Source organism: Pseudopipra pipra, chromosome 1 (genome assembly GCF_036250125.1).
Source record: "Pseudopipra pipra isolate bDixPip1 chromosome 1, bDixPip1.hap1, whole genome shotgun sequence".
Classification (NCBI taxonomy): Eukaryota; Metazoa; Chordata; class Aves; order Passeriformes; family Pipridae; genus Pseudopipra; species Pseudopipra pipra.
The window spans coordinates 110081937-110104888 of NC_087549.1; the positions used below are offsets into that span (position 1 = coordinate 110081937).

The window sequence follows — 22952 nt, forward strand, 5'->3', positions numbered from 1 at the left end:
AACAATCAACACACAGATCTAGCTTGGAAAAGAAAGGAAAACAAAGTGTAAAAATTATGCTTGATATCAGCTGTCAACAATGCATTGAAATTGTAAATCAGTAGTAAACACGACTAAGCAATTGATATGTATTATAATAATAACTATATATTTGATGTATTCAACTTTCAGATTCTGAGGAAATGTCAGGGCCTGTTATATTAGTTGCATAAAGCATATATAAACAGTACGAGGTGAATTGCTGCCTCAAACATTTAGTCTGAGACTTCCATCCTGAAATATAGCCAATATGCAAACCTGATATTTAGTTAGAAAAAAGGGATCAGATGTTTGCACTAAGGCAAAAAATTGCATTAGCATAGGAAGTAAAGTTTCTTTTAAAATAGCAGCATGACATTTAGGTTTGCTAACCTTTGCAGTGCTACCACTTCATTTTCAATATCCTAGCGATAATGTAGAAAAGATGAAAAATACATCAGGTATCATCAGAAAATAATTTTATTTAAAAAAATACTCTTATGCATGAGCAAATCAGTCTCAGACATCTAAAACAACTGAAGTATCTAGGTTGAAACTTTCCAGGAAAATTGCCTGGAGCAAATATTCAACACATAAGTTTCAGGGTAAGTGATTACCACGTACTCAGAGATATGCCCTATTGCATCTCTCTCAGCTCTCTGTTTTGTGGGGCAAATTTGCTCTTAGGTTTTACAATGTTTGGAATACCTTTAGAACACTGATAAAACTTCTGACTGAACTGACAGGGTAAACTTACCATTTAACAAGTACAAAACATTAATATAGGAAATCATGAATTCCAGTACAAAATACGTGATCATGACACAACTGCAAAACTTCAGGAAGCTGATAGAATGCAAACTTTATGTAATCAGACAATTCAGTCTTTCCACCTGTATATGTAAGGAGATATTTGGTTCTTGAGGGAGTAAGCAAAGGTAAGGTTTGTTCAGTTTATCAACTGAATTTACCTAGAATTCCTGGCAGCTCCCGCACAATGTGATAGATGAGAAGATCCAGGCATTTTGACAGATATTCACTGCCACCTTGCTGCTCTTTTCCTGATGTGGTCTTCCTGCTGTCTCTTTCAATATAAATCACGAGCCTGCATTTAAACAAGTGCAAAACATTACCTCTCATAACAAAAAAATAACTCTGTATCTCAAAAATACTACTGAATCAGACATTTTTAGTATCTGTGGTTACAATCAGGATGATACATTAGTTTTGGCTCTGTATTTTTTTAAATTTTAGACTTTTCTTTTAATATAGATAAACTTTAAGAATACCACAAATTACTCAGTCAAGGAACACAGGGAAGAAACTCTTAAGCTACTTTAAGTAAGCGCAACTCTACTAGTTTAAATTAATATGTGATGCTAATATAAGGAGTGAATCTCTCTGCAAACTTAGAGAGAGACTGATTACAATCTACTTTCGAAATACACAACCAACGCGTGCAATATGAGCAAAAGACTAAAGGCATTCATTTTCAACTCGTAGGAGTTCCAAAAGCAAGACTAATTTAAGTCAATGTAACAAGAGATCAATCTTTCAATCCAGAAAAATCATACTACATAAATCATACTGCAGCCCATTAAAATGTTAACACTAGTTGGAACGGTCATATTGAAAGAGATAAAAGTCCAAACTAGCCTTACATCCTTTTTCTAGAAATCTGGTGTTCAAGATTTCTAAAGACAAGCTCAGTGCTCACATTCTAACTGGCAAGTGCTGTGTGGCTATGCCGTTCTGCAGAGTGACATTTCTCACAGTGAAATGGTAACTGATTTATTAGACAGTGGCTAACTTACAAGAGATTGCTTTAGTAATACATCTGTAACGGAATGCTTCAGGCAAAATTTTACAATGCTTATGTGAATAGACAGAAGGGCCAGACTTCCCTTTAGGGGCATAATATTGACATCTTTGTTTCACATTCGAACTCCCTCCAGGTCCTGTGCAAAGAACTATCAATCACTGGTGAGTGAAATCCATGATCTGGATTTTAAGAATGTACTTCAGTACTATCTTTTTAAATACCCTTCTTATAATCAATGTTCTTTTATAGAACTATGAGAATAACTTCTTTCTATACTACCTCGAGTGTACATAACAACACTGCAGGACTCACAAACACAAAATTTTATTCTAGGGAATATGTCTTTCCATCAAAAAGCTGATTTACTCAATGAAATAAAAACTACTTAGGAGTGCATTTTGCAGAATTATGTCTCACATGACTGTTACTGAAAACTACAATCTTACCCTTCTTAACCTGGTCTACAGAGACACAGAGAAATCAAAAGACCTATTCAGTAACTACTTTTCACCTCTGTAATAGCCCAGAAGCAACACAATTCAGCTGCACTTCTCAGAGACCACAAGGACATCTTTTATTTTTCTTGTAATCTCTGGAAATTGCATTAAATTATCTGGAATTTTGATCTGTCTGTTAGAAAAGAACTACCTAAAAATCTGACATCACACTTCAAATAGAATTTTCCTTTCAAAAGCTTTAAATTTTTTAATAAAAATTTGAATGTTTTAAATTAAAATGGTAAAATCTTTCAAGCCTTTCCAGACAACAAATTAATTTTTACTCAAAAAAATGTTTAACTTTGAAAAGGGCAAAATATCAGAGTTTGTATGGATTTTTTTCTTTAAGAAAGCACTTCCATGATTTAGCAATTATCTGATTCCATATATGAAAATACATTTAGATTTGTTTAAGTTTTACTTGAAATGGGCCAAATAGATTTCAACATGAGTGGTTTTATTGCTTGGGAGGAGGAGGAGGTTCTTTTTTTACAAAAGCATGCTTTATTAGTTAATCACACTTGGGAAGCATAAAAAGTAGGTTCATTTATTCCAAGAGTGTAAAGATAAAAAGTTTACATAAACTCATGAGTTCTCTCCTTTGTGTCGTCCTTCCCATCTCGAAATTGTCTTCCATAGAAATGTTTTCTAAAAATATGCACAGCTATTTTTCCCCTGATAGTCCTGTTTAACTAAACATTCTCTCGAGAAAATTGTGAAGATAAAAATTGTATAGGCTAGAAAGCATTAGGGTGTCGATTTTCCTTCAACAAATTCCTCAGTCTTATGTAGAACAATTCATCAGTTACTTTTATTCCCTGAAGAATCTCAGTATTCTCTCTAATGAGCAAAACTAGGCCAATAGAAAAATGTTTATTCAATTAATTTAATGCATGTTTGTCTTGCACTCAGCAACACATAAAAACATGTAGGCATTAGTATAAATAAGTTAAATATGATGAGGAATAAACTACTGTTTATGAAGAAGCAAAGGTTTGATTTTGGAAAAAAATTCTTCAAGTACCTGTAGTGCAAGATAGGCCATCAGTAAGCTTTTACACTAAAAAAGGAAAACAACCCAAGTTTTTTTCAAAAGAATGTGAAGAATGAAGCAAAAAGTGGAGAATTTCAGAGTTAACAATCCTGAATGATAGAAAGGAGAATGAGGTCTACTACTTAAGGAGTAAGAACTGTTCACTTAAAAAGATGACCAACATGAAGAAACAAGATTTAGTCACTCAGTAGATTGAGCAGAGATGTGATAAGACATGGCCTAGAAATATAGAGAAGTCACTGTAAAGAGAAAGAAACTGCACTGTTTTCTATGTTTGACCTGTAGAATCGAAATTTCAATAAGAAAAGAACTAGAATTTTTGAGAGTTAGGAATAGCACACAATTAGTACAGCTGTCAAAAGGAGGTCATGGAATACCCACCGATTTGCAACAATCGTTAAAAAATATTTCTCAAGCATAACAAACCTTGACCTGGATCAGAAGGTTAGACTCTGTCAAGGACTCTTTAAGAACTTTTTTCCCTTCTATCATTTTTACATTTGACATTTACCCTCAACATCCTTAAAATCAGCTTTAGATATCAATAAAGTTCAGCTACAGCTTTACCAGCATCTCAACAGGCAGGAAAGAATGCATGCAGCCAACAGCTGACTGAACCTAAAACTGGGAGGTCTCTCACTAGCAGCCTTCTCCCTGCTTCTCCCTTCAGCCCACCAAGTTCACAGAGAATGACCGATCTTCAAGCAACTAAAGAAGGTTGTGCATGCTTTGAGGACATATACAGTCCATTTACCGCATGAATTCAAGGACTAGCTGTTACTTTTATTATTATTATTTATTATTGCTGTTAGTCAACCTTTGGCAACAGAAAAGGATGAAGATATTTAAAGGATATTTAATATAGCTGTATTGTGTATTTTACAGAGATGTAACACTGGATGGCAGATCGTGCTAATAAGAGGATCAATCCCTATTTCTTCCTTTTTTTTTTCTTTTTAATTTTATACCAGTTTGCTGAGGTTTTTTCCTGAGATCACTGACTTATGTAATTGTTCTCTCCTGCCTTCCATTTCCATGTTTTCCCATTTGATTGAGCACCAAGGTTTTCTGTTCTTTTCTTCACTATTTTTCTAGATTAGTCTTAGATGTATAAGGCCAATAGGCTCTGCAAGATGTGAGATTGTAGGTTTCCATGCAAAGGTTTTCCATTGAGGGCATATAAGATTCGAAAATTTAAAAAAATATGGGAGGTGGGGACAGGTAACAGAGAAAGATTGTTCAGAAATTATGCTGTTGTGCATAGTCCGGTTTTTGCAGACTGTGAAAGTCTGTCAGAAATACTACCCTATCCTTCCACAAGTTTCCATCTCTGCAGACAGTAAAAAACAACAGGTTTAAATAAATTCTTTTGGGAGGAATTTCAATCTTCAGGTCGGTCTCTTTTCACCCAGGAAATTCTCTGAAACCATTTAGATAAAAAAAGAACAATTCAGAGAGACTATTTGGAAATTACTACTAATTCAGAAAAGGGTGAAATTAAAAGTTTCAACAAAACTTCAGGTTGTATCCCTCCCCTCAAGAACAGGTAGTTCGCCTTTGCAAATTAAAGAGAAAAGAAGGAGACTAGAAAACTCAGTGCAATTAGCAAAAGAAATTCATTTGCATAGTGTAAGCAAACTTTATTTGCATAGTGTAAGCGCTACTTCAGCCTAAAAGGTCTCATATCTTTGCTAGCTGTACCAAATGTGGAAGAATAAAAGGTATGTATTGGACTACCATGGAACAGACAGAAAAAAGAATAACAGGTGAATTGTACCAATGCTGTGTAACAAAAAATTCACTTGAATATTGCATTTCTTATTACATATAAATGCTTTTATCCACAGATCTCAAATTCTCAAAGTACTTTGGGAAGCCCTAGAGAAATTTTCATTGGTGACATTCATTGTCAAGGTCTTGAATTACATACCTGCACAGCAACTAATTTAATAATTTAAAAATATGCTAAGATAGATTTGGAGAATTGGGGGTTACACAGGTAAGTAGTCTTAAGATTGTATTCAAGGAATCAAGACTTGTAACATGGGGTACTTGTCATGTTCCCAGCCCAGAGGCATCTTTATTGCTGGCAATGAAAAGGGGGTTTAGCCAGTGCCTACTTCTGCTGCCTTTTATTTCCTGATACTGTGCAAAAACTAGAAGAAAAACACAAGGAATAACATCTTGATAACACCAGCACAGATAAAATAAGCTGGCCTTTACACTTCCTCTTCCCCTACTCCCCCTTCCCTTTCACTTCCTTTCACTCTCCCTTCTCCTTTCCTTGCCCTTCCCTCCCAGTGAGTGGAATAATAATGAGAACGCTATTTTCCTCACATGCCACAGCTTTTTCAGCTCCAAAACCACTTGCAAGGGCACATATCACAAAGTTTACCAGTGGGAACAGGATTTTATTGTCTGAATTGTCAGTGAAGAAATTAAGGCACAATTTAAGACCATTTCTTCTTGTCCTATGGCTCATTACTTGAAAAAAGAGAGACATCCGAGACATCCGAGACATCCCCCTTGCTACAATCTCCTTTCAGGTAGGTGCAGAGAGCAGTAAGGTCTCCCCTGAGCCTCCTTTCCTCCAGGCTAAACAACCTCAGTTCCCTCAGCTCCTCCTCATCAGACTTGTGCTCCAGACCCTGCCCCAGCTTTGTTGCCTTCTAGGAAGAACAGCTCTGCAGAGCTTTGGGGTGCTGGCCCTGGGGCAGTCCCCATGCTAAGGAGGGGGCTGTTTTCAGCACAAATCCAAAACACAGCCTTATAGTAGTTACTATGAAGAAAATTAACACTATCCCATTCAAACCCAGCACATTTACTAAACTAAACAAAAGCCTTTTTCAATGCCAAACTGAACAACATTTAACTCAAAGTTGTAGTTATATGCAGTGTTGCCATGACACAGTTATTAGTGTTTTATCATCTGCATCATCCTTTAAGTGATGCACACAGAAAAACTGCCTTATATTGATTATTGTTATCATAAACAGATTTTACCATCTAAGGCAATATAAATCCTGTTAAAAACATTAGCTGCAACTGCTGAAGACAAACCATTAAATAGTTGGAATAGTTGCACATTTTACTACGTGCTCTTTATATTTATCAAATCAAACACCTTCATAAAGAGAACCTGAGTATATCAAATAGATTATTGCTTACTGTACTAGCAATTTTGAATTTATGAGTCTTAATTTTGAAGTAATTTTTCTGTCACAGAACTGGAGACATTTAACTAAAATACTCCAACAGGAATTTAACAGTGTAAGTTAATGAGTATCCAGTATCTCTACTGGGTGTAATAAGATTCTTCCAGAGTTCATGATATTATGAAAGTAGCTGTCTCCACACTTAATGGGTCATTTCTTCTCTCTGTAACAAGCTTACTTTCTGGATATAAGATAAAGATTTTAGGCTAGATGATCTATTCCATCAAGAGAGATACTGGTCACTAAATAACAGTTATAAAGATAACAATCAAGAAAACCAGTTTGTCAATTCAACAAACTGCTATAAGGCTTTCCTATTGTTTTACCTAATGTGTTACATTATGTATTGGTCCCTAATCAGCTATGTCCAGAGCATCACAATAAAACAGCAGAATAAAGCCAAAAATCACACCCCAAATCCACAACACACTGTCTTCAGAAAGGGTGCCCATCAGAAAGCATTATAAATAAAGCAAATTGTTGATAAAAATTATTACATTTCTTCTCTTTCACATAATATCTTAGGTATAAATAAACAAAGAGTAACTGTCCATGCAGGATTTCTGTCAGACATTTCTCCAAATACACAACAAGAGTACTATGTGCTATATAAGCATATGAATAGCAAGAGTTATTAAAAATGTAACCATTCAAAATGTTACTTACAAATCATTAGAGGCATTTTACACTAACCAGAGCACATAATCTGATAAAACATTTCTGGAAGTACAAAAAGATACACACAAAAAAGAAACTTGGATTCGGTACTTATTCTCTGTGATTCTAAAAATATTGGGATACCTACAGGTTTGTTTGTGAGTGGAGGAATATATAATGATAGAACCCACAAGGTGTCCTCTCACAATGGGTTCATGTTATAAGTCACCGGTTCCTTCCAATCCAGCCCTCTAGCTCCAACGCATACATCCTAATTCTTCTCAAACATCAATATAAGTTACAAAGGTTTATTTGCTGTAAATGTAGCTAGATTTACAGCTACCCACATCCCTCGTCCTTTTTTATTTTGCTTCCAAACCTGCTCTATTTCAATATTGTAAAAATTACGTTAGCACTTCATTTTGCTGTTCTTCATACTGAACAGTTGAAGATATAGATCCCAACTAAAATTTCTTTCATCTTATTTCTCCAATCACCTCAAAACATGGTGACAATTCATATTCTAACACAGTCTAATTTGTTCCTCTCTAATACAGGAATGTTTTTGCACCATCAGAAGACACAAAATTTAAAAAAACAAGTCCACTGTGAGTAATTTCTTGCAAAAGATTGTAAAAACCAGAAAAATTAAATATTTCATGTAAAAGTCACAGGAATTTACTGGTCATTATATAAATCACTCCCACAACACATAGAACCAAGAAATATTATTTTACCTTGAATGTACCTATGCTGAAAAGACTATGTATTATACTAGACTCCAAGATGAGGAAGGTATGTGACAGAACCTTTTATTTTGCTTTTCCCACCATAACAACTCGCTATTGCTGTATTTGTTTTGCCATACTCAAAGCAAAATCTGATCCTTGCTAATGTTCACTGAGACCACAAGTTCCTTTAAAAAACAGACTGTCCTTGTAACACAGTGGTTTCCACTTGTTAGTGTCACCTGATGACCCCAGACAAAAGAGAACACTCTTTTCTTTATATTCTCATGAATGAAAGGATTCATATCACACAGGAAACAGTTCACTTCTAAAACACTGGCTCAAAAATACCACACATTTTAAAGTATTTCAGGTACAACTTTAAATATTATATCTCTAATTATCTTCCTTTATCACCTTACCTTGTTTGACAACTGAGTAGCAACATCTCCCTGTTATTGATCAAAACCTGTAGCAGGACCAGAAAGGCTTTTGCTCGAATAAAAGTTGAAGGACTTTCAAGTAATCGAGTAATTGTAGTCACAAAATCCTTGGTGGAAATAAACACAAATACATGAAAGTTACTCACACCGTATTGTAACACTATATACATTTAAAATTTCCTCATTTTCATGTGCGTTCTGTGTTAGTAAGGTACTTTTAATGTCTCATGAAAAAAAAAACATCCATAAAACACTAGCAAATAAATTCTGCCCAAGACAGACCGTCCCACAGCAAAGCACCTTTGAACATATTCACAAATGCTAGCGTACCAAGTAAACACTATCTAATGTACTATGTCCAAAATGGTATGAGATTAACTACAAAAGATGATAAAACTTACATTTTAAAATGTCTTACCTTAAACATAGGATATTTGAATATATTTATTTTAAAAGAAGACTGAAGTATTTTCAGAATACATAAATATTTAAGCACAAATATGATTACATTTTTGCCTCTTCATTCCCATATATGCAGGAGATTAAAAACAACATCTTGTCTACATCAGACCCCAAATTTTATACAAGACGCTCCAAATAGATGGTGAAACTGTTTCTACCATCTCTGATTGTTCTTATCTAAACTAATTTTATTAAGGGTTCATAAAGTGAACAACATCTTTTCAAGGAAAAAAACAAAATTAGGACTCGTAAAGAAAAAGGATAAACCACAAGCAGTAAGGAGCCATGACTTTCATAACCCACTGACCATTCTCCATTCCTACAACAAGGTCAGTTTATATGTTTCCAAGATCCTTGCTAACTCACTCTTACCTGTAAATCCAAATAAAAGAACAATTTAAAAAGTTTAACAAGGATAGCGATAAATAAAGAATAACCATAAAATATTTCCCTTCAGAAGTTTAACAATGGTTAGCTGACTGGGCTCTGAAATCGCAGCTTTGTTTTTTGTTTCTTTCTTTTTTCACCCTGTATATTGAATGGATTTTCTTCTCTAGTTTCTGGAATGTGGCCTGACAGGTGGAAAGACATGAGATTTATGTGTACTGCCTCAGGTATAAAGGGAATAAAGCTGAGAACCAGTGGAATGTAAAAGAGTTCTCAAACTATGAATAACATAATTAGGTATTATGAGTTATAAAAGAGAAGAATTATTTATGCTCTGTCCACCAATATCTTGTAACTCATAAAGTATCAAAGAAAAAAAAAACAACCAAACAAGAAACTATATGGAGTATTTTCTACCTCCAAGGAATAAAAATATCTGCTACTTATATGCACTTGTACAAAAACCAATTGGGCTACTTGCTAAAAATGACAAAATAAAAGAAAAATCCATCCTCAGAGATTATCTTGCTGGCAGCAGTGATGGTACTTTTGGATCAGCTCATGATCAGAATGTCTTGTTCTAAAAACACAAATCCTACTTCAAATCTCTCTTCTTCTCAAAAAAAACCAAACCAAAACAAAAAAAAAAGAACCCAAACCAAGATCAGAATTAAAAACTAAGCCAGAATTTGTAAACTGGCTCTATGCAAGAATTAGACTGAGCACGAATGCCCTCATCAAAAGAAACTACCTTCAAACAGTTGAGCTGGATTCTCAAGGGAGTGACACTGCAGAACAAGTGTGCAGTTTACACCTGCATGTTGTGCACAAAGTCTAGAATCCTGCTGTGTGAGGCACATTTAACATAAAAAGCATGATTCAAATTCCTCTTTTGTTGATAGAACAACTGCAAATCAACACTGAACGTAGTTTATTAGAGACAGTCTTTGCAACAATTAACTATACATCTTTACAAAGAACAGAAGAAGAACAGGAGTGCCAGAGTTGGCCAAGAAACAATCATATTTTACTCAGATATTTACTCGGATGCATTTTAACACTGTTTTCAAAAGCAGTCATCGCAGACAGTAACTACAAAAATCCCAGAAAAACAAACTGATACTAATTATTCTAGAACTGGTTTTCTGTATTTCAACAATTTACTTAATAAACAGAAGAGTTCCTCAATCTTGTGGTTAAAAACTACAAGCTGTGTAAAGTTTCCTGCTTTAAACACTTCAACAGCTCACAGAGTATGACTCGTAGTTCCTCCAGTATGAATTTGCAGCAGTAAAGTTCTTAATTTACAATCTACTAAAAGCAAAGGCTGAATTTTTAATGAAGTGTAGTTTGTGGTTTAGTTTTTGGTTTGTTGGTTGGTTTGTTTTTTTCTAATGAAATTACTCAGAAGAACAAAAAAGGTTTTCTTGTTACGAAACCCCATAAAACCTCAGACTTAGTCAAAGACTATATATAATGCAACACTGACTGTGCTAACATAAATGGACTTGACAGACCATGCACAGGGACACCATGACAAAGACACATGCAAGTACAAGCCAAAGCACATCTGACTACTTTGAGTCCTCATGCTCTGGAAAGCAAGGATATTTCAATGCTACATGTTGGGGTTACCATGGGTTAAGACAACATCAGCAACTAAAATTAGTTACATCAGACTTATCTGGGAATATTCTAATAGTCTAGTTTAAGAAATAAATGTGACATTTTGGAATTTGCTTTTCTGGCTGGTCTGAGGACTGCAAAACAGCAACGGTTTATCCAAAGAAAATCTGAAGCACATCTTTGCTGAACAGTAGGACTCAATGTGTCTGAAAAGCCAAAAATCAGCAAAATATCTCAAAATACATTAATTAATAATTGTTGCATTGCTATACTTTTCTTCCCTCCCCTGCAACTGTTTGATGTATTCATGGAGACTCTGTAGGGTAAGGACACTCTTTTTCATTGCACTGTCAACTGCAAGAAGATCATGATTTTATATGGTATACCCTTACTAATACTGCAAATAAAACAAAAGCAAAGACATTTTCAAATTGGCTACACAAGGGGAGAACAGCTGGACCCCTATTTCACTATTTTACTTATTGAATGAATCTTGACAGCCAGATGAAAGTAATTAGTGGTATTTTTATCTACTGTTATAGCATGTCAAAGATTTTGAGTTCTTTTTCCACACTTTATTTTAAAAACATAATTTTAACTATTTTAGTTTCCAAAAAAGAAAGGCTCTGTATCAGCGAGGGACAAAACCCAGTCCCTTTTAGCTATTGTAGTTCTCTGAAGATTTATACTAGTTACATGACCACAGAACTACACTTGTCCTTGTCTTCTGGCTTTTATTTTGTAAGTGGTTTTTATTGCTGTTCTTGAAGGGAGAAGAAAACAAAGGCAGTCCTAAGTAAGTCTTATAAACTAAGGGAGTTTTTAGACAACACACACAAAGCTAAATTATCTTGAATTTGTATCTTTAAGCATCTTTTATATGTTGGTTTGCAGTCATATTAAACAGATAGAGAGGTAGTGACAACCCTGTCACTACCTTCTGTGGGACACTGAGGTCCTCCTGCCTCTTAGGCTATAGTACACAAGAATTTTACAGAAGGTAAAATAATTCGTAGGCCAACACTACCCACTTTTCCCTTCTCTCATTAAGGTGGACTTGTGTGCCATGAGCATGGAATATTGAAAAGTGCATGGAGTATTCAATTCAATGGTCAGCATTAAAATATTATTACTCTGTGTAATGTGATAGCATCTGGCAATTCAATACATGAGCAGGATTACATTTTTAGATCCCATTTAAGAAAAACAGAAATCTAGTTTCTGCTTTCAAAATCCTACAGTCTAATTTGAACAAAATAAACATTCTATGAGATACAGGTTTGTCTGAACCTGTGAGGCAGGTACAGTTACCAAACGTGGGCACATAAAGACCCACTTTACGAGTTTTTAAAGTATAGTGTTTTTCAGCTACAGCTCTGAGTACTATCCCCACTTCTATAATTAGTTTGATATATGCCGTTAAAGGAATGTCCATATTTGCCTGTATTTCGATTTTCTAATCTGCAAAATTTGATTAAAATTGTTCATAAGAGCAGCAGGATTGGAAAGGGAATCCTTTTAGCAATTATTCATAAGAAATTCAGTATCTGTAAAGGAGTCCTTTTAGCAATATAAGTCCTATATAATCAAGAAATTCTTCACAGAAAGCATCGTGCTGTAGCCATAAGCTTGCTACACATTGCACTCTTTCTCCGAATATTCAAATAAATAATTTTTGACAATATTTCTCTGACTGTACCATCAACTCACACTAATGTGAACTATTAGAAACTGCAACATCATTACAGGACAATTTGCCACCTGTTAGTGCTGTTGTGGAATGTGTGGAAAGCTTAAGGCCAGCTGATACACACTCATGAAATTCTGACAATGGCACAGAAATTACGTTTAGGAAGAGAATGAGTGATTTCAGGCTGCAAGAAGAGATGGGTGGAAAACAGTAGATTGTTTTAATTTAAATATCATTGTTAAAACAACATGTAGAGAAACAAAACTCTCCCAACTAATATCCTAACACCCTAATGCTCTCTCAACTAATACTAATATGTACTAATACTAATATATATTATTATAGTCAAGATGATTGTCAGGTTACAACATACATTGCAACAGAGTTTTTGATGAAAAAAAGAGCTAGAGGTTCTACTTTCTTTGTGATTTTTATCTTTTCCAAGGAGAGGGAGATTACTTTTATTTATGAACTGTGCAGACATACTGCCAAAAAAATAAACGCTGTTTCTCTAAACACAGAATAATTTGGTGATAAAAATATAAAGCTTTGAATCACCTCTACCAAAAATTATATTAGACATATATCAAACCTAGAAGTTTTATTCAGTGACACTAAAAAGAAAACCCTAAGGTATTAAAATGCTAGACATTTTAATGTCTGCAAGACATTTCACTTACAAATTGGCCTAAGGTCTTTTAAGGAGAGCATAAAGTACAGCTTCGGATTCAATCAGGACACTCATTATTTTCCCTTTTAAATGGCTAAAAGAGCTATGTCAAATAGCTATCCTTACACATTCCTTATTGATTTTACTTAGGACCCTTATCAGTTATGGTCAGAGTTTTCTGAATTGATTGAATTCTAGCTGCAGTAACAATGTATAAGCCCATTAGTACCATTTCTTGAAGTTCTGTGAGAAAGAAAAACTATACACCTTATTATTTAGATTTTAAGCAAATAAAAATATAAAATAAACACATGCATCATTTTCTGCTATTCAGATATGTAAATGTCACTGAGTTAAACATTTTGAAAACCCAAAACCACTAGCAGAGTAAACTTTAACTTTTCCTTAGTGAAACTCCATGCCACTGAATAATATTAATCTGAAATCAAACCTTTTCTTGAATCAATCTCTGTAGATGAATCCCACATGACAACATTGCTGAAAACATGGTGAGCATGTACTGCTGAATTTTGCATATTCCATTTGCCAAGGAATTTAGTACGGCTGTTAATCCCACTTTTTCAATGACACTCTGGAAAGCACTAGGTGAGGAGCGAGTAATTCTGCATAAAGCCTGCAAAAGTAAAAAAAAAAATTGTTATTTATTTTGTTATTATCTCAAGAAAGATAATAGAAATTAAAAGCAGGTGGTGAATTTTCCAGTAGTTTAGGAATATAAGGAATTCATACAGATTCATTCATAAGATTAAGGGAAAGATTAGGGGAAAAATTAGGGATATTAGGGGAAAAGACTACTTATTTTTAGAGACTTGGAATTCTTCTAAATATAGTGCTATACACTCCATACAGCTGAAATTCAAATATTTGCTACACCAACACCAACATCAGAGTCACTCTTTTCCTCTATAGAAGAATAATGGAGTTGCACATGTCCATGCTTGAGTCTTTTGTCAAGCACAGAATGTAGGCAGCATTAGATAACACTGTAGTAGCAAGAAGTACAGGGAGCAGAAATTACAGACATGGCACACACTACAGAAATTCTAGCCCCCCTAAAAATGGGCATTTTCTCTCTCTCCGCTCATGGACCATAATCTGATATGTTCACTATCTAGAATCTGCACTACTTCAGATCTAGATACTCGTTATGGAACATTGGTTAGTATAATAAACATGCAAACTATTCTCAAAATGGTTGATTTGCACAAATGAGTGATTAAATTCCAACAGAAAAAGCAGACAAGTGACCATGCTCCAGTGAAGTGAGCACAAACCTGTTCAGTGTTTACTAACTTAGTTACTTCCTAACAAACATTACCAAACTACCTCCAGGGTGGATTCATCTCCAAGTCAGCTTTTTCTTTTGATACCTGTGAAAATGCAACCTTCAAGATATTGTAACTGCTTTTGTTCTCTACAGATAAAGATAGAAAGACTCTTTAAACACTAAAAATTTCTTTTTCTTTGGCTTGAATGTACTGTTAGGATAGGAGAACAGCTTATGTCAATTATTTGATTCACATGAAAATCTGAATTGATTTTCAGGAAAAACTTTGAAGGTGGTTTTCTTCTATGAAAAGTAGGTAATATTTACAATTTCTTTGTTCTCTTCAGACCACCTATATTTAGAAATTGCTGCTTATGTGGTGTGCACTCAATAGCGAGGTCTCATTTAAGAGAACCTGTAGTCATTACACACACAGAATACCATCACTAGAGAAAAGCTTTCCATGTAAGAACCTCAGAAACTGCCCAGTTCCCCAGTGCCCTCAGAAACATTACTCAAAACAAACTAGAAAAAAAAAAAGGCATAAAAGGCAGTAAATCAGGAACTTAACAGACAAGTTATTGATGCTGTTCTGCTATTCACCTAATCTGCTCCTGCTCTTCCTTGTCCTTTCTGGTCCAGGAACCAAATCGACTGCAGCTTTTAATTTTTCTTCTTTTATTATTTTCCCCCTCCCCTCTTTTAAACCACAGACACTCAATCTCAGTTTCTTAGTACAGCATGCTTTATTTCCCCAAGAACACAACACAGTCCTTCACCTCTATTCAGAGTTCTCAAAATGAGTGGGCAGGAGGTATGTGCACTCACTAAAAATATCCTTGAGGGTCATATTACAAATGAACTGCTGGAACTCAGGGACAGACTGTGTCAAAGCAACATGGAGCTAACTTGGTGTGTTAACATGGTATATGCAGGCTTGACAATGCCTTGGTTCTCTGTTATAGACCTTGTCAAACAAGGGTGACCATAGCCACAAGCCATCAGATGACTTCCATGCAAATCTCATAGGAAAGACATAGCTGTCTTCTAGGATCACACTGCAGCATTGGAGGCAGAAGGAAAGCTCCAGCCCGCCAACAGCCAAAGGGAGAAGCCTTAAACTCCCAGTAGTTTGTATGTCACAGAGCACTCTGCTGTACGAGTGAGCCCAACACTTCAGCAGAAAAGCAGAAGATAGAATTTAATGGGGGATACAGGACAAAGCATTCTAAATCACTTCAGTAGATCCAGTATCTGGAGAGAACAGGTGGAAATGGGTCAAAAGGTGGTGGAGCAGGAACTGGAAACTGGTAAGCAGTCTTGGAAATGTTCACAGTGAGAGTAAGGCATTGTCAGAGCTTCTCCTGGAATTGGTTTCTCTGTCCCTGCTCTCTGCCCAGCCTCAGCCAGCATCTTTTCCCTCAGCGGGTCCAATCCTAACCTCATCATCCTTATCAGTCACTTCAAACTTGAGATTTCTATGATTCTATGATCCATCCTTCTGGTCTTACATGCCACATGTGACTGGATAGCATTCACCCTTTCAGGGTGTCCTCCATGTCTCTCAAGTTTGAGAATGAATGCATAAAAGTATCTGCAATACACAAATCTCTGAAAGAAACTATTCAGCACCAATTATTTAAGAAAAAAAAAAGAAACCAAATCCCCAAAAATATTGTGTTGAGCTTTCACAAACTAATTTCCAATTAAGCGGCTTATGTTTTGTTACTTCTCTTCCAGCAGAAAAAGCTTAGAAATGAGATTTTAAATTCTTCAAAAAAATTTAAAAACTTTCAGTATACTGCAAAGAAAATATTCTTCCTGCTGCCGAGCTTGTCAGAATATCGCCTTGACGTCTTACAGATTTTTTTTTTCTAAGTCTAGCAAAATGATAAAAAGACATAACTTTTCTACAGGCAAAATATGTGATATTTACCTGAGGCATGTTGGACCCCAAAGAGAAAAATAATACTGAGACACAGTCCTCATTTGCCACCTCTGACAGGCAAGGAAAGGTAAAGTGTAATTTCTTGACTCCAGAGACTGAAGACAGAGAATCTTCTTGATAGATTTTTATTATTGATTGAAATAATGATAAGTAAAAGTCCATAGTGCCTTACTGCTGATGCTTTGCAGACAGAATGGTAACTCTTTAAGTAAAGATATGACACATGTATTTCTTAAAAGAAATGTATTTTTACATCTGATTATAGATGTCAGTCACAAATAAATTCTTCAGGATACATTCAAAACAAGGCAGGAAATAAAATAAAAAAGAACACTGATGATATCAGCTTATGTGGTCATGCAGAATAAAAATGCCTAGATATCTGTAGCAACAATTAATGAATATAGAAATCATATAGTATACTATAGTTGGAGAATACATTAGTATTTTATAATTAGTATCTCACTGAAATCTCCATAAAATTCAGCTGGTAAAAGATCTGCCTGTACTAGATTTCAATATCGATTGATTTTTTTCCTAAAGTTAAGATTATATACCCAAATGCCTCAGCAGTATTAATACATAAGCATGATTTATATCAAGCATTGAGTAGTAAGTTCTTCCTTTAGTGTTTCATTACAAAGCACCAAAAAGATTAGAGTACCACCTTAGTGTATTCTACTTTAGAAACTTCCTTGTTCAATTCACTTCATATAAAATTATTAAATCTCGGTCTCTTCATAAAGGAAACACTCTCCAAAACAGTGGAGGGGAAAATCGAGGAACATATTCAGGCCCAAGCATACTTGTGTGAAATGATCTGAAAGAAGGAGATGAATTCAGCTACATGGATAGCAATAATTTCCATGAACATAAGAAGAACAAGAACCAAAGCACTTTGACCAAGGATGTAGAAGACTGAATGTGTCTTACTCTTGCAACCCCCTCATCAATGCTGCTTCCACTCAAAGCTCTCCAATATGTTAGTCTGGAGCAAGCCCCACCTCCAGCATGACTGAAACCTCAGTAAGTACACAAGGGAAAGATATGACCCCCAGTAAGTACACTACCTTTATGGGGAAAAGATGTTATTTGAGAACAATTATAGCTTTGTTTCTGTTGTCCATATGTACATTTATACATATGCCTGGCGAATGTTGTCCCGGTTTTCAAGAAGGGCAAGAAGGAGGACCTCAGAAACTACAGGCTGGTCAGTCTCACTTCAGTGCCTGGTAAAGTTATGCAGAAGATTGTTATGAGAGGTATTGAAAAACATGTGAAAGACAACAGTCATTGGGCACAGCCAGCATGGCTTCATGAGACGGAAGTTCTGCTTATCAAACCTGATCTCCTTTTATGACAAGGTAATCCACCCAGTTGATAAGGGAAGCCAGTTGATGTAATCTTTTTGGATTTCAGTAAAGCTTTCGATACTGTCTCTCACAGGATCCTTGTAGACAAAATGTCCAGCACACAGCTGGATAAACACATCATGTGGTGGGTGAGCAATTGGCTCATGGGTCAAGCATGGAGGGTTACAGTGAATGGGGTAACACAGGACTTGTGACCTGTCACTAGTGGGGTTCTTCAGGGCTCTATCTTGGGTCTGGGGTTCTTCAGGGCTCTATCTTGGGTCCTACAGAAAGACCTTGACAAATTAGAGGACTGGGCAATCAGCAAACATATGAAGTTCAACAAGGGGAAGTGTCAGATTCTGCACCTGGGATGGGGCCGTGGATGTACGTACAGACTGGGGAATGAGATGCTGAGGAGCAACACCACGGAAAGAGACCTGGGAGTTTCAGCTGTGGCAAGTTGGATATGAGTCAGCAGTGCCCTGGAAGCCAGGAGGGCCAATGGTATCCTGGGGGGCATCAGGCAAAGTGTTGCCAGCCTGTCAAGGGAGGGGATTGTCCCTCTCTGCTTTGCACTGGTGCAGCCTTACCTTGAATATTTTGGCAGTTTTGGTCCCTATGTTTGCAATATAGGGAAAGATATTAAGCTATTAGAGAGCATCCAAAGGAGGACAATGAAGATGGTGAAGGGCCTTGAGGGGAGGCCGTATGAGGAGCAGCTGAGGTCACTTGGTCTGTTCAGCTTGGAGAAGAGGAGACTGAGGGGAGACCTGATCACAGTCTACAACTTCCTCATGAGGGGAAGAGAAGGGGCAGGCACTGATCTCTTCTCTGTGATGGTCAGTGACAGGACCTGAGGGAATGGCCTGAAGTTGTGTCAGGGGAGGTTTAGGTTGGATACTGGAAAGAGGTTCTTAACCCAGAGTGTGTTTGGGTCCTGGAACAGGCCCCCCAGGGCAGTGGTCACAGGTACCAAGCCTGACAGAGTTCAAGAAGCGCTGGACAGTATTCTCACACACGATGTGACTCTTGGGGATGGTCCTGGACTTGATCATTATGGGTCCTTTCCAACTTGGCATATTATGTGATTTTGTGAAGATGTTGAAGAAATTTTGTCTCAGCAAATCTCAGTGTGCACACACAACTTGGTTATCTTTTTAAAATGCAGGCCTCAACACCAAAGCATGCATTGCTAAAAATCTGAGAGAGAAAAGGTAATAAGATTATAGAAAGCCATCATTTTTACTTAGATTGACAACTGTCATTGAAAGGATGTTCCAGAAATCAGCTGAGTTTCTCTAGGAAATTCTGGTAATTGCAGTTATCATGACCTCCTAAAACACAATGCTTCATCCTAACATATGTCATCTATAAGAGGGCTTCTAGAGTAGTATTTGAGGACTGATAAGCTTTATAACAAAAATTCAAAGATTTCAAACAGAAGAAAAAAAAATCAGGAGGCAAAAGCTTGGCAAAAACAGTGTCGTTGCATGTCACAGTGTCAACCCAGGAGTGTCAGATTATTCAATTTGAATGTGTAGCATAAATATTGCAACTTACTATACATGTTACTGCATTTAACATCCCTAGCTGAGCAAGAAGCCCATAAAGATCAGGTTGCTCTATCACAGCTGCAGGAACAAGAGGTGAAGGAACTAAGGAACTGAAAATCTATGATACTTTCAATCACTTGGAAGATACCACACAAACACCAGCACTGTTTGACTGAACTGAGCAATTAATAAAGCCTTATTGACTAGTATGTAGTGGTAGCAGATAATGGACACAAAAAGAGAAAAAGAAAGAAAAAAAAGAGGGGCAAACTAGGCTACAATAAGCTCTTTGGGCTTTAGCTTCATCTTACACATTTTTTGTTAACTTCCACTTAAGATGCATGAAGATTTTCTTCTCATCAATAGTGCTTAAGAGAGGCTAGATATCCATAACATCAACACTAAGACAAAGAAAAGATTTCTTAGTGACTCACCTCAACCTTAAAGCCTTGGAAGGATCGAATGATCTGGGATCTCAAAACAGGCTGAGGACAGAGTGGGACAAACAACACAATTTCTCATAGTCACCAGACACTTAATTTAAGGGCAAAGTGTGCAAACTGTATGGCATTGACAATAACCTCAGAGCCCATGGCTACAGAAGGCTGTAGTGAGTCTACACTGATGACAAGTTTATCTTTGACAATCAGAAGTATAATTCTGCATATTACTGGACAGAAAAAAGCTCTTGCCCACCTCAAGCATATTATATTGTCCAAGAAGAAACAGACTTTTCAATAGCAAAAAAAACCAAAAGACAAACCCACACATTTCCTCTGATGATCTTTCTTTGCTCATTGTCTGAATGTAATTGAGACAGACAGTTTCTCTGGGATATGCTGGTCACTGTGGTACACAAAATAGGTATAACTGGCCAACTGGGCCCTGCAAATGGAGCAGTTCTGGAAGTCTGCTGTAGGAGTCAACAGAATGGTAAATGAAAAAAGCAAAGTTCTCCAAGTGGATAGGCAGAGAAAGAGGAATAAAACTTCAGGATGAACTGAAAGAGATAAAAATAAAGGGTTATGACCTAATAGCAAAAAAATAACAAGTGCCCAGTCTAATGATTGACAAGAACAGAAAGCACAAGATATGAAACATCCCTTATAGCAAAAGTAGTGGTAGGAAAGAAGATCAAGCAGGCTACTTTAAAAACCCAGTAAGTGAAGGAAATTATAACTCTAATCTTAAGTCTTTTACTATATAAACAGTCATGATGTAAGCATAAAACTCACAGCTCAAACAGGTAAAGTATCAAAAAGACCCTGTCTGGAAAAGCAGTCTAATAGACACTCACACATATACTTTACATATTTAGAGACTGACAATTCTCTATCCATAAAAGTCCTAAGAGTGTTTTTGGAAAGAATTTCAGGTGCAAAGGCTTCTGTAACATGTATTTTACTCAGTAAGTTTCCTGTTCTAAAATGTCAAGACATTTTCCCAATATTTGAGCAGTTTATGTCTCAGGCAAGACTCTTCCATAAATATACACGAGATAAATAATTAATAAATACATATATGTTTTAAATTATCAATTTATCCTACTATTTATTTCTTCAGCCACACATCAGATATATTTTTAATTCTCTCTCTTTTATTGCCTCAATGCTAGATGTGTCTACCTCCACACAGCTGCAGGAGAAACGCTACCATTTCCCATCTGGGAGGCCAACAATAAACTCATCAGTGAGCCTGACCTCTACTTAGGAAATGAGTATCCACTTATCACACTTCATTTAAAATAAGACAACCTATTGTTCAGTTCTAAAATATTACTTGTATTGGTGGGTAATGCTTTTGTTTTGTCAACAAGAGATATGGTTAAAGTCACAGATCTGCTAAGTATTTTCTATCTCACAAGTCCTTTTGTTCCAAAACTTTTTCTTCCACAACACAGCTCTGTTTGTCCTGTTATCATCCTATATTACCTTAAAAATTCAGTGCAAAGCCTAGCCCTGACAATTTTATAGAAAGTAACATGATGATATCAAATAAGTCTTCTAATTAAGTCTGTGATAAGAGAACAAACACTTCTCGTTTAAAACATCATACAAAAAAGAAATATCAACTTTGCAAAAATTTAATTGATTCTTTGAAAGTTTAAACTTTTCAAACATACTTCATGATCACCAGCATAAGAAAATACATGTTCCAGAAAATGATGAATCACAAGGACTTTTCATAAGCATGGAACTGTAATGAGTGCACTTTTCAGTTTCAGAAATTTTTAAAACATATTTTAATGTAGTCTGAAATATAAATACACTCACACACAGCAAACATGCTCAAACATGTTTCAGTGTCAACTCAGAATGTTTTTCAATGCCAAAACATTTCTATGTCACAGAAGGAAATTCCTTACCGAAACAGCAGTTATCTTCAAAGAATCTATTGCAGAATGTGTGAAAAGGTACCACAAGACAGGTCCAATTTCTCCTGTAATAAATCCTTGTGCATGGCATGCACGAGTAGTGCAAACATTTTCAATTATCTTTGCTGCCAAATGGTTCACTACCCGGTCTTCCTGTAAGAAGGAGAGGAAAGGGAAACTCATATACAAATGTTTCTAATATTTCTGATTTGTTTTTAAACTACCACCTATGTCCACATTTTATTCCATGTATATTGTCTTGGTGTGGTTTCTTAATTTTATTTGACACTTGCCAAAGTAATTTCAGAGGAAACCTCATGTTGTGACCAAGTTATGTTTACAGATCTTAATTCCCTCCACTTTGCCTTCTAATGCAAAGACAATTTAGTACACGTATAACTTAGTACTAAACCTTTCGGCTCCAAATGACCACGCCAAATTAAATGCAGTCATTAAAAATGAAAAGCTTTTGTTATGTTAGAGGTGTTCCATGAGCAGTACTTTCTGAATGAATGAATATGTGTCAAAACTCATCAATACAACAGGCTCTAAATAGTAAGATTATGAGATATACAGTTACATTAGGGAAAAATTAAATTAATTTCATTAAACCCTCTTTATTCAGAAGAGTCAACAATCCCTGCGATACAGAAAAAGCCTTCTTGCAACTTAACACCCTTCTCTTCTTCTCCTGAAACAGACAGTCCTGAACAATGTTTAAGACAAATTATTGTGTCCCATTTACTACATGAATTCCTAAACTTCCATAAGAGACTCTGAATCCTGAGTATTTTTAATACTAATTAAATCATTTTATCTGCAAACTCATTTGTGGAGAGCCACTGTACATGCAGCTCTAATATCTATGTAATACTATTCATACAATAATGTCTCCATGGAATAAAAAACGTCATGTCAGAATAATCACAAGCAATCAGCACATCATGAACATCACATGGCAGCAGTTTTTTCTCAAGAAAACTGTTACTGACTCAAATGAAAGCTTAACTTAATACATATCAGTTAAAAGCAGTCTACTTTTTCTCTCTCTCTTTTCCCTCTAATTTCTTTAGTATCTCTTCTTTCTCCTTTTTTCTTCACTCTGCTTTCACTTAAAATCAGTATTTAACAGAACTGGAAGATATATTGCTGGTGCTTTTTTGGC

General features: G+C 35.8%; 1 protein-coding gene across 14 annotated transcripts in view; it reads right to left on the bottom strand.

The window, feature by feature from the left end:
* The window catches only part of ULK4 (unc-51 like kinase 4), a 227206-nt gene that overhangs the window by 144073 nt on the left and 60181 nt on the right, over positions 1 to 22952 (bottom strand). For 13 of the 14 annotated variants that reach the window (XR_010434258.1, XR_010434256.1, XR_010434261.1 and 10 more), the window contains 4 exons: positions 21779 to 21940; positions 13721 to 13903; positions 8414 to 8541; positions 990 to 1123 (listed from right to left, as the gene is read on the bottom strand). Coding sequence is in view for 5 of the 14 variants with exons in the window: in XM_064670861.1 (XP_064526931.1) it covers positions 990 to 1123; positions 8414 to 8541; positions 13721 to 13903; positions 21779 to 21940 (607 nt within the window). In the remaining 9 variants the exon portion in view is untranslated. The remainder of the gene's footprint in view (positions 1 to 989; positions 1124 to 8413; positions 8542 to 13720; positions 13904 to 21778; positions 21941 to 22952) is intronic. The other variant, XR_010434260.1, reaches the window with a different exon arrangement.